Source organism: Styela clava, chromosome 6 (genome assembly GCF_964204865.1).
Source record: "Styela clava chromosome 6, kaStyClav1.hap1.2, whole genome shotgun sequence".
NCBI lineage: Eukaryota > Metazoa > Chordata > Ascidiacea > Stolidobranchia > Styelidae > Styela > Styela clava.
The window spans coordinates 22,135,313-22,153,611 of record NC_135255.1 but is presented as its reverse complement, the minus strand read 5'-3'; the positions used below and the strand labels follow the sequence as shown (position 1 = coordinate 22,153,611).

Here is an 18,299-nt window from a genome sequence, read left to right as displayed (position 1 = left end):
ATAGGACAGAGTATAGAACAAGGCAAACAAGGATGAAATTTCGCACTTCAACCTTGAGAGACTGTTAGTGAATCCAAAATTTTTGATGTGTCAATGAGCTGGAGAAGATAATTGGTACAAATTTAATTTTTGATGAATACAAATTTTCACAAATGTTCCTCGTCCATCATATCTTTGGATGGAAAAATATTTGATTTATACAGAGTGCAAGGGAACAAAAGCATGAATAGGACTATCGACTTCAACCTAGAGCAATTCTGCATAACAGCCAATAAATGTCTACACTTTTTTTCATAGGATTTGAGTGTTGGTGTCTATCATATATTGACATATTAGTGAGCTGGAGAAGATACCGGCAGTTTATTTTGAACTCATACACATTTTTATACAAGTATTATATATTACTTGTCTGGCATAAACAGCCTAAGTGTCAGAATATTTGAAGTATTAGTAAAATCGCTATCCTAATATTTTAAATTTTAAATCCACAGTACAAACATTCATTAAATAATCAATAATTATATCAAATTATATCATTCTTTTTTTTATTTTGAATTTTCGATAAACAACCATTAACACCATACACATCTTTTACCTGTACTTGTTTAGATATATTGTGATATTGTGAAGTTAGTTGATTGAGTTTGGATAGTTCAGGAGAACTTCCCAACTTGTGAGCTTTTCTCTTCAATCTTTCAAATTTATAGTTTGGTTCAGTTGTGTCTTCAGCAATTGCCTAAAAATGTATTTAAGCAATTAAAATATATACAATAATCATAATAAAAATCCAAACCATGTGCCCTCTCTCATCCATTTATTAGTTTTAGAAAAAATAGAGAATTGGATCACCAGACCTACATTCTAGCGCAGTGGTTTTCAAAGTATGGGTGCAACCCATGGAAGGTTCAAAAATGGGTTGCGTCAAGATGATCAATGCAAGGGCGATCCAAGACAAGGTTTGCTGAATATTTGGTCCAATGTCTCAATTTACCCTCATAACTTTGGTATTTAAAAACAATGAAATATATAATGTCATTTACAGAAAGAACTCTCTTGAGTCCATTGTTGCATCACAATTTATATACCAGTAACGTGTCTTGTTTTATGGAGCCAGTAACCATGCACGTCGCTGAGATGACTTTTCTGCTACCGTTCGCAACCACATATCTATGCAAGCAAAGATTTTCAGCACTGACGGTTGATAAAACTAAAGCTCGCAATCGCCTCAATCTTAGTGTTGATTTGCGCATTGCACTCAGTAAAATAGAGCCGTGTACATAAGATATAATGAACGACTGCGTCAAGTGACCGTTGCTAATAAATCGTTTTCTGTATTTGAGTCGAAGAGTACTAACACTAAAAAAATATATTTTTGCGACTATGCATTAATCTCAGATTTGGGTCGCTCAAAAAAGTTTAAGAACTACTGTTCTAGCGACATGGTCATAGTTTATGGAAAAATATGTATTTCCAACAGCCACTTCACATAAGCCGACTTTAAGCAATAAAATTTCAATACCTCTACAGGGTATTATGATTGGTACTTTGTGCTATGGAAAAGAAACACTCTTACATAGAACGACATCTAAGAGATAATTTTGCTCCACCAGAGGATTGCAGGACTATATGCTATTACTGTGTGTATAAATGTAACATTACCATTTGTTGGTCACAGCTTTTTCATCTCCAGAAATTTCGAAAATTCACTCAACCATGCTGACTTGTAACTAAATAGTTTGCCATAAAAAAATTATTTATTTATAAGTTGTGCAATTCAATTACAAACCTGTAAGGAATTAAATTGTGATTTCTTCAGTCCAATAGTAGCCCTGAGTCCAGTTTCCGCCTGAAATCTTTCTTCGGCATCATTCAGCCATTTTGTCAGTTCAGCAACGCTGGAATCAAAATCTGTTAGTTGTTCTACGTAGCTCTGAAGGCTTTGTTCTTTTTCCTGTAAAATGTTGATAAAAAGCACGTTAATTTGCAATATATATCTAACAAGTGGAGTTGAAAGGGTACTCCCGTAGTGTATGTACCAAGTAATGTTAAGGCATAATTTTATTCCAATTTTCTATATTTTAGTTCTATTACGAGTTTGGAGACTGTCCGTGTTAGTCAAGTGAATAAACCCCCTTCCTATAGGTTTATACAATACATGTAAAGTAAGTAGTTATGTAATGTAGGCTAACAAAATTTGTTACCTCCATATTGGTGCATACGCTTCTAAAGCGTCGTTGAAAGAATACCGAAGAATATGTATTACATGTTGGCATGTGTGATGACCTAGCAGTTAGAACGTCAGATATAACTGCGTTGAAGCCACAGGTAAATCCTTATGTTCACAACTTCAAAGTGTACTGAATGGGATGAGCAATACCAAGTCCAAATAATTCTAAGCTTTTAGGTTCAAAAGTAGTAGCTTCTTATGTCTGAGTGCCTAATGTTGGAGTTATAAATAGTGATATAACAACTTAAAATATTTTCTGACAACAAAATAATAATACATTGTACGCACACTCTGGGTCGTATGAGAAACTATCACAAACAAAAGGAATGTCATAGTCCTCTCTGGCAAAGGGTAGTTAATGTGTTGACTGTTTGGTTGTTGCTAGATTCTATCAATCATGTCCAGACATGAGAATAAATTGATCTGGCGAATAAGTCTATAACACCATTGACAAGCACATGAGAGGCCGCATGTTGCTTTACAACTTGGCCAATATTAGAAATTTTTGGATGTCATTTAAGGACATCCTAAGATGTCTAAGAAAATTTGAGTGTGAATTCTCCTATTTCCTAAGAATTTGATACCTGTATGATGGCCAGAAAATTTCTCCAAGCTTCCTTGCAATGCTTGGTTTGATGTCTGACATTTTCACTGCTCTCGGGACCCAGAATATCAGGCAGTTCATCACCAAGGCTGATCAAACTGTTCAACTTTGTTTTGCCTTCTTCAGCACTGCTCAGGAGACCCTAGATTTAACAGTAATTATAGTTATATATAGCAAAACATTTTCGTCTGTGTTTAATTTCTGAACAATTACTGGATATTGACCTATCAGTTAGCAATAGGGATGGCTATGAAGTCCCATTCACCATATGAATTGCCTCTTCCGTAAAGAGCATATTTGATTCACATATAGGCAGCAGTTTAGATTTTTAGGCTTACAGGTCATCCAAGGTATACAGACTTGGTCACTTACATACATACATACATGTACAAATTCATTTTACAGTAACATCTTGTTTTGTATAAAGAAGAGGGGCATGACACAGCAAAAGCATATAAAAAGCTACTCCACTATGTATATTTACTGCTAGTGGTGAAATAATATAGTAAGAGGATTTTCTCAGAGACCTATGCAAGATGGTAAACAAAAAAATTTTACTCATTATTAAACAATACCTGAATATGTTGTAATTTATTCTTAGCAGCATCCTTGTTTCCGGAAACATCGCCATGATATTGAATCAGTTCTTTTTTAGCTTTCAGCCAAGATTCAAAATCTCGGACAGAGGTTTGGAATGCTTCCAATAAATTCTTTTCACACTGAGTCCGTGTCTTGACAAGTTTCAGTTTGGTGTTGTCATATCTAAAAAATAGTTTAGATTGATAAAAAAATTTATGAAAAGAAATTTTTATAAAGGTTTTAAAACTAAAATACTCAAATATTGAAGCTACTAAAGATTATGCATTATGTTACCCTCAAATAGTTTGTGTTTCAGTTTCATGGACAAAAAGGGAAGCAGTAAATGGCCCTAATGAAAGGAGATGAACTACTATCCTTTCTTTAAGTTGGTTTCAATGCAGATCATATTAATTTCTTACACCCTAAATATTGCGGCCGTCGTATTTCATTTTGAATAATTTGACAATCCAAAAAATTGTATAAACACTGATAAAAACAAAAAATATGTACACCCAAAATTACAGTAAAATTAACAAAACTTGGAAGTCTGTGAAAGACTAAAATAGAATCTCCAAAATCGATTCAAAAATAGATATACACATTATAAAGAAGATATTATAACCTCTTGTGATGGGAATAGACAAAACTACAATTTTTGTACAATTTTTTTATAAATGACTCGGCGGTGTGGCGCATGTTCGAATCCCATGATCATGTGTGAGAGGATTGCTGGACTCCTCGCCGTCGTAGGGTGGTTCACATAACCTGGTCTGGTCAGTTACTGCTTCCTCCACCATTAAGTCCATGCTCCCGAAAAACAAATAACTGGCTAACTAATCCCATACCCGACCTGGACTAGTAACCGGACGAGAGACCGTGGTTTGCCATATGATGAAGCCGTCATATCGGCTCTCCTCTACCCAGGATAAATATGTAAATCCTATCCTAATATTCTAGCTTACTGCTGCAGAGATGTTGTGACTTGTTTTGAAAGTTGATCTATCTCAGGACTTTGATACGATCTGCAAAGTCCATTCAATCTGGCTTTCAATGCATCGACTGATTCTTGGAGTTCATCAAGCTCTTGGAGAACAGACTGTAAATATAATTTAGGGATAAAAGAAAGATTTTGCATGTGATGGGAAAGATGATTGGACAGCTCAATCATATAATCTGGCTTGTCATTCGGTTTCTGGAGGCAGACATGGAAATGCAAAGCCTATACTAATAGCGGTGCTGGACTAGAAGACAGTTAAATCAACTGACTAGCAATTGTACAAAACACAAAGTTTAATGCTGTTTATAACTGCTACATTCACTAATAGATACGCAGTAGTGAAAGTGAACATTTGAATTTGTAGACAAGGGAACCCTTTGTTTAGTTATCAAGATATAAGTCTTGCCCAAAATCAAATATTTTTTTGATTCTAATTGAACCGAATATTTTTCTCGAATCAAAACATCGAATATTATAATGCAATCCTAATTCTGATTCGCAAATTTTAGTCTCATGACGATTTGAATAATTTGCAATTTGAATTCAAATATTCATTCGGTCCACTTGGACAGCCCTATACATCATTGTATATCCATACAAAAATTGCCCTTATATTTGTTGCACAATAAATGGTATCTCAAAAACACCATGCCACGATATTTCGTTTCTTTAGAAACATCAAATTTCTATGATTTCAAAATATCTATGATGTAATAATGGAATTTGAACTTATAGTTTGAGTGTGTTTGAGTATTTGGTGAAATATAATGTACCGTAACCAGTTTACTCTCTCTGCAATGGCATTCAGTCTAAACACATCTAATTTCATTGTAAACTATATACTGTACCTGGCAAAGCTTCTTGGTTTTGAATGCATTTGCAGATTTTGTAATCTCTTCAGTGCCCTCTTGTGGCATCTTGGCTTGAACTTTTTCCAATTTTGATTGGAACTCACTGAGAGCGTCTTGTAAAGCCGATCTTTCAATTCCAAAACTTTTTTCATACTCTGAGAGCTGGGAGAGTCGAGTTTGTAAGGCAATCTCTGTCTCTGTCATTCCGCGATCCCATGACCTCCATTCTTCTTTCAAGCTGAAATATTTTGTTTATTAATTAGAACTTTGATATAGATATGCATAAGATTTTCTTATACAGATGGAAAATATAAGTATAAATTTATTTCGACTCCATAAGCAGCATGACAGGCAATAAAATGATTAATAAAAACAAATAAATATAAACTGATTTCGAAATCAGGAGAGCAAACAAAACCTTAGACAAGGTTTAAAACATACCGGTACAGAATAAAAGATAAATGGATGAAAACATAAAAACCAGAGACATATGGAGACCATGTCAAACCTTAAATGAAGAAAATAGAAATACAAAAATGCATAGACAAGATAGGCCTAAGGGAATATTATTGCATTCAAAAAGGCATTCAATGGATAGTGCATCATGCTGAAGCACAGTGTAGCTCTAGCCATCGATAGAATCACAGATTATCCTCTATAAATTAATCCACAGATTTGGTTCTGAACTGATAACCTAGATATTTCCATACCTAATTAGGACTGGTAAATGGATGAGAGATTTTTATTGGAACTGAAGTCTGCTATATATGGTGTGGTGAATACCACACCAAAAAACAGTGAAGTATCAATTATTATCAACCTTGTTTTGACAGACATTCAAACTGCATTTTTTCAAGTATGTTTCACTATTAAATATTTAACACAGAATTGGACAAAAAAAGTTCAACCATACCTTGCTAGTTCAGTTCTTATCACTCCTCTTCCCTCTTCAGCAGTATTAGCAATAACATGATCACCAATTTCAGTTGCAGTATCAAGTTTCTGACGACCATGAGTTCTAGAGGCTTTCAAAGCCTGGAAACACAGAAAAAAGCATGAATGAGGATTAAATAAATGGGATAGGTGTTTTCCCAAGATATCTAAGTGGTAAACCAGGGTGGTCCAAACCCAGGCCCACGGGCCACATATGGCCTGTCGCTCCATTATCTGTGGCCCGCGCCACATTTGCGCAAAAGTAAACGAAAAATTGCATTTGGTGCTGTTTCGTCATAAAAATAATCATATTGTTACATCACCAATGGCACTGAATTAACTAGTGTTATGAATAGCAGATGCCACTAGCGAAGTTGAATAATGTGCTTCGCTAGTCTAAGTTGTTAACTGGCTTTCTATTTTTTGGCCGGGAATATATGCTAACAAAATAGGCTTCATAGAAACATAGATATCGATTGAGGAATGTATTATGCCTGATAACTAAATATTAATGTGATGTCGGAACAATATAATTCCTGCCGGGTGTTTTTTTGCAACCAGCCCAAAAAGTATTACAAAAAATGTATTAAGTTGTTTTGTAACAATGAGTACGAAAACAAAAGCTGACCAATTCATACAGATTTTTGACTGGATATGGGAGGGCAAATACCACAATGCTTAACATATTTGAAAGTTGTGTCGGTGAGAATCTAATACGGCATTTTCTCCTTGTGGCACATTCTTCGTAATGAACAGTTTGAAATGTAGGACTAAATGTGGATATAGTAAGATTTTTGCACGTTTTAGCTTGATAAATGACAAATGAAAATCAATGTGTTTGCACAATAAAAGTGTTTGTTTTGTATTGCACTATTTACCTATTCTTGGCACTATTGTGGCCCGCGAACAATACAAAAATAAGAGTGTGGCCCGCGAGGCCAACAACCTTGGACCACCCTGGTGTAAACAATTAATTTTTTATAAATCTAGTTTTCAAAAAATAGTGGCCATATGTCTGAGCTTTTTTCCATTCTAATCCAGAGCATGGTATTACATCCAAATAATATAAAAGCTGTATGCTCCAAATCAGCAGTTCACAGCTAAAAATATTTTAAACACGAAATTATTGAGAAAAGGCGCCCCATAAATTGGTATTGTTATATAAATATGCTGCAGTATAACATATCAAAGTCGTTTTCATCTTGTTGCTATGGTTTTATCAACACTGTTCCGGCATGAGTTTTTCACCAAATTATCACTGGTAGCAGATATTATTCATTTATATGTGTATTTGTTGACCTGGTGGCTAGTGATTAGCACTAAACTACTTTGGTAAACCAAGATAGGTATGGCGCATCGTGCTAAGCGTTAGGAATATGATTGCCAACACACCTATGATTAACCTGCATGGGTTCGCAGGTTCAAATCCCATGCTTAATAGTTATGTGCGAGAGGATTGCTGGACTCCTCGTTGAAGGGTCTATTGCCAAAATGCCAAAGCGTCTTATGTTATCGGCTTTCCTCCCCCCCAGGATAAATATGTAAATCGTATCCTAAAAATATATTAAGTTCATCCCCATGCCCCTCATATGTCAAACCCAAACTATTATGGTCTTTCCAAAGTTTACCCTAACTTCCTAGGCCGGGATGTATTTGCAGGGAGAAGCCCAGATACACGTGCTTGCAAAAAATATATTTTTGTCTTGTAGACTCACCAAAACTTTGGTCAACTTTTTCTGCACAGTTTCTTTATCTCCTGCAGTATCAGACCATCTGTTCAACTCTTCTTTAGCAGAATTTATCCAGCTGCAGAAATCTTGTACGGCTTCATAGTATCCTTCATGTGTCTTCACACAAGATTCAAGATGTTCTGTTCGTTCTTGTGCAAGTGAAAGAACATGGTCATACTGACTCAGCTTTTCCTGAAACGTTGAAAATATTTATGTCAATGAAATTCTCACGTTACATATACAAATCCATAGCTTAAGATTACTCAAACAAGAAAAAAACGTTATGTTGTTATGCTACCCAGCGATTGGCCAGAAAAACGCTTTGTCGTCACCCTTCAAAAAAATGTTAAATTTGTATCAGAGTAAAATAAAGTTCTCGATGCTCATAACCCTTTCCCTAGCATACTGTGGTATGGTTGGTGCATCATGCTCGCTTGCCATAAATATGGAATGGATATAGAAAAGTTTTATCCTATCATTAGTATCAACAATCAAAATTAAGCTATGCCAGCAACCTTTTTCTCTTATAAGGTGACAAAATGGCCAATGAATAAGCTGTCATAAAAAAAAATGTGATTTTTCATCCAATTTCCATTCCTGGTCAGATAGGAGAATAACCATGCATATTCAATGAATAATAATGGTTTTAATGCATTGTATCAGACAAAAGTCTGAAATATTTCAACAACCTTGAAATCCTCATCTTGATTGAGTTCCATAGCTTTATTGTGAAGAACATCAACAGATTCTTTGTGAGATTCAATGTCTTGGAGAAGCAACCTAAATGTGATAGACAGTTTAACAAATGTGATAAGAAAATGATACCAATGAGCTGTGAAAGAATTTGAATTGTATTCCTTTAAAGCAGGGGTGTGCAAAGTGCGGCCCGCGGGTCGAATGCGGCCCGCAATGGAAAATTGTGCGGCCCGCAGAAAAGTGCTAATTTTGAATGGTGCGCGGCCATCTAAACTAGTTTTGAAATTTAGTTGGATCTGGTTTCCTTTGCGTTGCAAATCTTATATCCAAGTTCAATTTATTATCTATGCCTATGACTCACAGCGTCCTAAAAGCGAGGCGAACATTGCGATTAACAAAGCTGTCCCTTGCTGAGCAGTAAACAATTTAAGGAAAATGCGGAGAATACGCTAATGAATTTGTAAGAACGGGCAATTGAAGATTAGGCAACTGGAAAGCAGTTTAAAAAAATTTAATATTATATAGATACAAAAGCTAAATGAGTTTTGGTTCCAGCCTATCAATTGATTTGGTTTAAATCTAATATAGAATAGGATTTGACAGAAAATTATTTGGGAATGAATCTTACCGAAAACACCAAGATAACTTTCCATGTGTTAAAAAAGTCATGGCCTCAAATATGGCACTTTTCGGTAACATATTTATTTCTAAAATGAGCTATTTTGTGCCTGCAACTAATAGTAAGCCTATGTTAAATGACGATGCGGCCCGCGGTTTCACTCAGTTATTGATATTTGGCCCGCCCGCGAAAAAGGTTGCACACCCCTGCTTTAAAGCATAGGAATACAAGGAGCTGGGCATCATTTTACCTATATTTTCGATTCAGTGGAGGAAGGGCATCCCCAATGGTTTGAAAATGGATTTAATGCGAAATAGAATTAGAAAACCCATTTCTTAGCAGTTCAACCTCCAACATACTTGTATTTTTCAAGCTGCGCTTCTTTGTCTTTCAAATCAACAGCTGGAGCCAGTGACCCAGAAAGAACGACCTCATTCTCTTTCAACCATGTCACGAGTTCATCTTTTGCTTGAGCATATTGAGACCAATCGACCAATTTCTGATCAAGACGTGTCTTGCATTCTGAGAGTTTCTCAATGAAATCATCATGGTCATTTTTGAGTTGGTTTATATCTCTGTGAAGCAAAATGAAAACATCATTCTGATTAAAAATGAAAGGATTAGTAAAGAAAACCAATATTTATAGAAATAGAATAACAGTAATATGAAAGCATGCATATATTTGTCACGAATACTTTTCACTCAAGTTTGAGTTTCTATTTGAAGTTTATTGTATGTCAGTAAGTGGGTGGACAGGAGTTGAATTGGTCTCCTAAGTTTCAGATCAGAGTCCTGGTCATTCACAAACATCCACTCACCCACGGCCACAACCACTTATTGGGGTTTTATTAAATTTTGAAAACTTCAAACCAAAAATTGTAGCTTCAGGTGTATCAGTAGCTGCTTGTGTGTGTAAAATATCCTTCAAGAATTTGACAATTAGGCAAAAACCGACCACAGAAAGTGGGTCCGAGGCCATTCAAGTAAAAATACTGATTTAAAATCCTATGGCTGACTAGAATGCACCAAATATCAAACCAATTGACATATGCTATAAACAAATACTTCATCTGGTAAGCAATTCTACTCGAAATTGAGTTTGTTCTTGTAACCGAATTTGTGCAAAAAAAGACTCACTACCTGCCAACTTAACTTACGTTTTAATTTGATCTTTTCCAGCATGAGTGCTCTTCTCCATTGCCCTTTCTCCTTTGCCAAGAGCGACATTCAGTTTAACTTCACCTTCTTGTTTCTTGAGCAGGAGATCTTGGACAGTATTCAAACTGAAAAATTAAGAACAAACATGAGAAAATATTACTGACATTTGGTATCAGATTAATATAGTCGAACATAGAATTAATGTGTTCAGAGGAGATGGGAGGCCAACAAGAGAGAGAAAAAGATTAATCTTTCCGTGAACCAGAAAACAAACATTTAACAATATTAAAAAAAAAACATATGCAAAGTTATTTGGTATAGACTGGGGGAAACAATGTGACCATACAGTATCAGAGTCAGCTTACTGCAAGAAGGTTCCATTGTGCAGCAAACATAGTGCGTTAGGAATAATTGACCAGTTATTTGTTTCAGATGCGTGGAATTGGTGAAGAGAGTATTCGATTAGCAATTACATGAATCACCCTATGCCAGCATAGAGTCCAGTTATCTTCATGCACATGAGTAATTTCACAGGATTTGAACCTACAAACCGCGCAGGGTAATCAGAGATGCGATAGTAAGTATGTTCTTGGGGCTAAGCATGATGCGCCTCTTGAACTTGAACTATTGAGCCTAAACATAGTGTTTGTTATATACAAAAAAAAAAAAAAAAAAAAAAAAAAAAAGAATTGAGATCTTTCCAGTAATGTGCAGGAAGCATTAGCTTCAAAACAATACATGGACAAGTACAAACACACAACTAAAGATTGTAGGGAAGCAAAAAAATATATAATTATGTTTTAAACATTTCATATAAATGTGTATAATGTTTCTATATGACACTCTAAGTCAGTAATTCTCAAACAGAGGGACACGCCTCACAAGGGGAGCAGAGACAAAAGTTTGGAGCTAATTAAAAATAAAAACATTTGTTACATTTGATCTTGCCCGCATTATTTTGGATATTTACATTTCTTTATTATTTAGAGATTGCGATTCCATCCACATAGTTTCAAAGTTTTTTTTTTTTTTAATAAAACAAACTGTTATTTGCAGCTTATTGCTAGCTAGTTATTGTTGAGGTGGATTACGAGACTTGACAATTTCTAAAAAAGTGGGCACAGTCTAAAAAGTTTGAAAACCGCTGTTCAAAGTAGCCTATAATCTGGCAACTACACTCACCTTTCTTCAAGCTCTTCTTTACCATTTGCATAAACACTCGTTTCAACACAAGAATCAAGTTTAGTGTTTGCAAACTGGATCCATTCTTGTGCTGACAGTAATGATTCTTCATATTGTCGCTGATCATTTACAATTTGTTCGCATTCTCGTAAGTGTTCCTGAACAAAAGAAGTTTGAGATCCTTCGTTAAATTTTTTTATACCTTCACTCTAAAAAAGGATCTAGGCCAGGGGTGGGCACAGTTTTGTACCAGGGGCCAAAAATTGTGCCCACCTAGACTGGCGGGCCATGTGAGTGTGACGTAAAACTTACATTTTATGAACAATATTTACAGTGTTATAAAAGCAAAAGTGAAAACAATAAGGCAAAACTAAATTTGATCGCGATCTCAACAAATTTCTTGAATTCGGTTTTAGTTTGGTTGTGACAGCATCAGGTGGGCCAGATTAAATTACCCAACAAGCCGGATTTGGCCAGCGAGTCGTAGTTTGCCCATGTCAGAACTTGACAAACCGCCAATAAAAATTATCTAACATGTAATTTAATGTTTCCTGATTTCTTGTATAGAGTTAAACAGTATCTGAACTTAACTTAACATAACACTTAACTTAACATTAACATAGGGTAAACAGGTTTCGATTGCAGTTTATTCACATATTTCATATTTTTTTCGTAATATTAGCTTATCAATGTTTTTGGTACCTATTATGTCCACAGATTTTGCTATTAAAAAATGAGTGTAAAACTATTTAGAGGTAGAAAATTTTTGAATAAGATTAAAGAAAAAACTGATGCAAAAGTTTGATTATACTATTAATAAAGGGCAAATAGAGAAAATTTGAAAAAAAAATTCAAAAGACAGAACTTGTAACATCATAACATACCTTTGCCTTTTTACAAATGCCGTGATAATATGAAATAAGTTGATGGGCTTTTCTTGCTCCTGTGTTTTGAGAGGAGTCGCCTTCCACAAGTTCATAAGCTTGTTGCAATAAGGTTTCAACTTGTTGGGATTTGCTTGAAAGATCCTTGTTGATTGTCTGAAATAAGATGAAAAAATTTTGTTTTCAAGCACATCTTACCGTAACGAAGAAATTTTAGAGGTTTTTGTATATTTCTGTTGGAATCGATAACGACTCGGTCTGCCTAACCGTAGGGTGGGCCAAGTCCAATTTCACTGTTTTTAAGCCTTGGTTTAGTTAATCATGGCAGGAATGTCGAAAAAGTCTTGTCAAAAAAGCTGCTCAAAAATTAATATCAATGCTGAGAAAATTGACCAAAAGCTAAACAAAGAAGCATATTCTGCTCTTCAGAAAGCATTTATAGCATCCTAAGATTAAAATTCTATATAAATTTTAACCAAAGGCGACAGTTGGAACAATACAAACGACTTCATAAAACTATTTTTTTCAAAACATACAAAATTTTCAAATTTTATTAGTGCATATATACTAGTAATTGGAGCAACATATCTAACTTAAGGCTTAGTGAGCGCCACCATTGGGAAGATTAAAGACCAGTGCTTCAAATTTTCTGAAATTAGTAAAACTGTGCCCCCTGCTGTCATGATTCAACTCAATTTAATAAATGAAACTGCCTTTAGAGGTGCAGCTATTATACTTCTTGCTTAGAGCCTTGTTCAAAAGCCGTACATACCTCTAGTTTCTCGAGCCTCGCAGTTTTATCTTCTAATCCAGCATCAACATCTTCTTCCTCTCGTAATCTCTTCTCCACTTCTTTCAGCCATGTTGCCAGATCTTTGCGATTTTCCTCCAGAGATCGAAGCCCAGATAAGGAGTATTCTAGATTGGTTTTCTCTTCCTATAAAATAAGTTAAAGAGAATAAGATAAGATTGAATAATTTCCCATTCCTCCTCAAAAGATGTTATTAATGGTTTAACAACACAGCAGGCCACTGCTTTCAGTCTAGTTACTTATCCAAATCAGATATGGGAGTAATTAACTAAAAGACGCCTCGGCGATGTGGCGCATCTTGCTAAGCATTTGGTATATGTTTGCCACCGCACCTATGATTACACTGCGAGAGCTTGCAGATTCAAATCCTGTGGGGGTTAATTATGTGCATGAGGTTAGCTGAATTCTTCGCCACTGTAGGGTGATTCACATGACCGCTGGTCAATTACGACTTCCGCCACCATCAAGTCCATGCATCCGAATAAAATAACTGACTGTCTAATCCCATACTCGACATGGATTGGTAACCAGACAAGAAGGCTTGGGTTTGCCATATGACTAAGCCATCGTATCAGATTTCTTTTCCCCGGGATAAGTACGGTATGTAAATCCTGTCCTATCCTAAAAAATTGTTTTAGATGCATAAAGCCAAAACAGCTTTTATGAAACTCCCATGTCCTGATAAGAATTCAGTAATCTTTTACATATAATCACCTGAACTGGTACCGTAGCCTTGAACCAATGCTGAGTAATTATTCGTGTGATGACAAGCCTAGCCCTAACATCCTGCTTGATGCAATGACTATCGAACTAATTGTTAATATCACTCAAATTGTGGCCTTCAAATCACATTTACATAACGCCATAATAATTTTTTTTCCGTACCTCTAGTTGTCCTAGGAACTTATGCCAGTCTTCCTTCATGTTAGTGATCTGCTCTTCAATGGTTTCTGTGTTCCTGTTGATATTTTCGATGTAGTGTTCACCTGCTTCAACTGCTGTGTTGAGTTTGGATTGACCTTCTTCTGTCTTAGCAGAGTAAGATTGTAATTTCTGAAAGAAATAAAAAATAAATGAGGTAAATAAAAGGGTGGTTCAAAAGCGAATTAAAAATTCTCACAAAGCAAAATTTTATTTATTCAACATTTTAGTACCGGTACTTAAATTGGTTCGAGTTTTTGCGTAGATTGTGGAAACTGTTGGCAGTTCTGAGAATTAAAAGGGACCAGACACAAGGTTATGGCTCAATCCCATCCTGTCCCTTCGTTGGAGTTAATATTCAACAAATAAGGTAGAAGTTATTTTGTAAGTGAAAGAAAACAGCCACAAGGCTAACTGATTTGCATTCAGATTTGCCTCCACCTTGTGTATGGGTAATATATATATGACACACATGAGCAATATGCAACAGCAATGCTTGCAACTATACAACAAATCCCAATATTATAAGTGTATTCCTTCCTACCACAATCTGGCAACTGCGGAACCCCAAATTTACTAGGAAAGCTTGGTTAAGTCTTCAATTGATGTCTATTATTGACCCATATAAGCAATAAACCACAATCAGGCCAAATAAAAAATCTCTATAGCCTAATATAACCAACCTGCAATCTTTCTTCCAGCACAGGAATATCAGCAGAAGTATCAGCACAAGCAGACAACACTTCCTTTGCAGCTCTGTACCAACTGTAGAATGATTTCACTGCTGTATTCAATTCTTCTTCCAGACTGCTTTCCAAGAGTTCGATAACTGAGAAGATAATGAATATTATTTTATGAGACTGATATTGCTATAACTCAACGGTATGGCGGATCTTGCTAAGTGTTAGGAATACGCTTTCCGCACCTCTGATTACCCTGCACGGATTGGCAGGTTCGAATCCTGTGAGGTTAATTATGTGCAAGAGGATTGCTGGGCTTCTTGTCACCGTAAGGTGGTACACATACCAGCTGGTCGGTTACGGCTTCCTCCAACATCAAGTCCATGCTTCCGAAAACAAATAACTGGCTAACTAATCCCATAACCGACCTGGACTGGTAACCGGACGAGAGGCCGTGGTTCGCCATATGGTTAAGCCGTCTTATCGACTTCATCTCCCTCGGGATAAACATGTAAATCCTATCCTGACTGAGCAATTCCTGTGGGTAAACTGGCGCATGTATATCTACATGTATTAAACCTTTATGAAGGTTTCTGCCAGTTTCTCCAATTTTCACAATCTTCTGTGTGTTCATTGTTTGTGTTTTGTGTATGATTTTTTTTGCGGGAAAATCAAAATATACTTATACTTATACTATGTACAATTTAATACTTATGTTGTTGCAGTTTGGGCATGGTGAACATAATGGCAGTGTGGTTTTATTTCCCTCTAATGTTGTTCATGCATCCATATATAGCCATGTATTACCATACCAAACCTTGACTAGCACAGAAAACAGCTCATAATATGAAAAGGGCAATTGCCCATATAATGAATTTTATTCTTTCACCTTAAGTACTGCAGGAGCCATGTAATTTTAAATATCAGCAGGCCCAGATCATTATTTAAAGCAGATACCACCAATTTTTATTTTAGTATTCACCTTTCAATGACAGTTTGAAAACTTCATCATAAGTTGATGTCAGTTGACCAACTTTCTCCTGGACTGTATTGAGCTCGGCATTTTGATATTTTCTGCACAAACTATTCAAATGCTCTTTAGCAGATTCAACATTGTCTTGTTGGCCAGAAATTTCTGTGTGGATTTCCTGGAAATGGAGAAATGAAATTTTATAACATGCGATAGAATTTTAATGTTTATGCTGGAGAGAGAAATGGTAATAAGATGGCTCAATCTCATGGCAAACTACACCTTCTTGTCTTGTTACAAGTTCTTGTTATGTATGGAAATAATTACCCAGTTATTTTGTTTATATGCAGGTACTTGACGGTGAATGGCCAAAAATGATCAGCAGTTTGTTATTTAAAACTAATTTTTCAATACAATTTTGAAAAAGAAAATGCCAAAAAGGTGCGGTATTCCAGACTTAGAATTGATTCATTCAAATACATTATTGGATGTTATGTTATTTAAGTCATAGCTGAGTCAAACGCTCATTACTTATCGATCTTAAGATCGGTAAGTATGTTGATAAGTATTTGTCTGTTTGTGTGTTTGTCTGTTAGACACTTTCGTATGTTACTAGATATCTCACTAAAGCGAAGTTGAATCTCCTCCAAATGCATGCATGTGCATTCATCAAATCTCGGACCAAAAGCCGATTGATTTTGAATGAATTATGTCGTATAATTAGCGAGTTATTAATTAATTAGTGATGAGACACAAGGTGTCACTATGGAGTAAGAGCGCTGTTTTGGGTATCCCCTAACTTTCGATCGATAAGTCTTCGGTCCCTGACCGATATTCTCGTTCCAATCTTAATACTTCACACAAGGGATAACAAATTAGGTAGGCAGATTATACTTAGTCCAGTTGCACCAAACCCTGGTAGCTTTTGTCCGAAACTTTATTCAAGGCAATCGTATGAACACAAAACTCACTCTTGCTTTGTTCAATTCTTCTGTATTCTTGTCTTTCATTAAATTTTTAAGTATTTTTTCTTTGAGTTTCAGCCATTCATTCAATTCAGCAACATAGTTTGACAGCATTGTGTGTTGGGAAGTGAAATCGTCAAGTTTGAGTTGAGCCTGAATAAAACAAAAATTTATCAAATTACACAAATTGAAAGGATTTTCATAAAAAAATTTTATCAAATTATTCAAAAATATAAAATACATCCCAATTGAGAGAAGTATTACAAATATGACTTTAACAGCCACTGCTCAGATTGGTCAATATGAACAGTTTACACTTACTTCAGAATGATGGAATTTGCTTTTAAGCAAAAGTTTTTCATTGCAGAGGTGAAAACTTAGTCATTACAAGCTTAGTATGTCAATACTGTAGGTGAATTTTTGTTTATAATTTTTTATTTTAAGCATATTTTGTGACAAAACTTGAAAAAAATTGGGTCATGAATTTCTTGGTTTGGGGTGAAATGTCAATGTCAAATGAGTTTTCGTATTGAATACTAAAATGAAAGGCATTGTTCTCTTGCTCCTTTTACAGCTGTACATCTCTAGATCAGCGAAAATGCTCTAACACAGCCGCGAGTCCCACAATCCTTCCTAATTACCACGAATAAAAATTTTCTTATATCTTGGTAAAGTAGCTAGGATTGCTTAATAATATGGCAAACCTCAGCCATGACAAAAGCTAACTTGTAAATTACTCTAGATGTATGGACTTGGTTGGTAAAATAAGCTATGGCTCACTACACGCTACATGCAATGAAGAGTTGAGAATTCTTTGCCACAAATCTATGAGGTTATGTTAGGAAAGAAGTTTGGCAATTCCTTGTGCTTACCACAACAAGCCAACCCTATTTTTTTCGTAAAAAAAACATTGAAACACAAAAATCCAACCTGTTTATACACTGCAAGAGCTTTCTCAAGTTTGTTTTTCATATTTTCATTGACTTGTGTTAATTCATCCATTTCACCAACAGAAGTTCTTCTTCGGAATTTATGCATTTCCGTTACTTTGTCTTGCAATGTCTCGTAGTGAGATTTATGCCTGGAATCAAAGATGATGTTAGAAAAAAACATATTCACATACTTTCGCTGGGGGAGGGAAACCACAGGAATTCTCAGCTGGTTATCGAGTGAAACCCAAGGTTCTAATATCTAACTAAACATTGAAAAAATAAGGTTTTTAATTTAATAATACTGTTATTGTTGATGCGTAAGGCTTCTGTGAATTGACCGAGCAATATCACTATTTAGATATTACATTGGGGAGCCCATTAAATCACCAGAAGAAGAAATATATCTTTAAGCTGAATTACTTAAAGGGGAATACCATCTAATTCAGGATTGCATGAGTCAGTTTTGGGTCGAGAGATAAAATTAAAACTGAATAATGTTTTGCATTGCAGTATTGCAGTTGAAGTTAGAAGTTGACTTCTTTTGAAACCAAAGTTTAAAA

At 35.4% G+C, this 18,299-nt stretch overlaps 1 protein-coding gene across 5 annotated transcripts in view; it reads right to left on the bottom strand.

Annotated features, from left to right (window-relative positions):
• The window catches only part of LOC120331537 (nesprin-1-like), a 140,667-nt gene that overhangs the window by 111,057 nt on the left and 11,311 nt on the right, over positions 1-18,299 (bottom strand). For all 5 annotated transcript variants that reach the window (XM_078113642.1, XM_078113638.1, XM_078113640.1 and 2 more), the window contains exons 10-28: positions 17,738-17,888; positions 16,814-16,960; positions 15,855-16,020; positions 14,876-15,021; positions 14,157-14,324; positions 13,233-13,397; positions 12,461-12,616; positions 11,577-11,734; positions 10,394-10,519; positions 9,596-9,811; positions 8,611-8,701; positions 7,907-8,113; positions 6,172-6,293; positions 5,256-5,496; positions 4,373-4,506; positions 3,407-3,593; positions 2,812-2,973; positions 1,787-1,951; positions 596-736 (exon numbers count right to left, since the gene is read on the bottom strand). In XM_078113642.1, the coding sequence (XP_077969768.1) occupies positions 596-736; positions 1,787-1,951; positions 2,812-2,973; positions 3,407-3,593; positions 4,373-4,506; positions 5,256-5,496; positions 6,172-6,293; positions 7,907-8,113; positions 8,611-8,701; positions 9,596-9,811; positions 10,394-10,519; positions 11,577-11,734; positions 12,461-12,616; positions 13,233-13,397; positions 14,157-14,324; positions 14,876-15,021; positions 15,855-16,020; positions 16,814-16,960; positions 17,738-17,888 (3,049 nt within the window). The remainder of the gene's footprint in view (positions 1-595; positions 737-1,786; positions 1,952-2,811; positions 2,974-3,406; positions 3,594-4,372; positions 4,507-5,255; positions 5,497-6,171; positions 6,294-7,906; positions 8,114-8,610; positions 8,702-9,595; positions 9,812-10,393; positions 10,520-11,576; positions 11,735-12,460; positions 12,617-13,232; positions 13,398-14,156; positions 14,325-14,875; positions 15,022-15,854; positions 16,021-16,813; positions 16,961-17,737; positions 17,889-18,299) is intronic.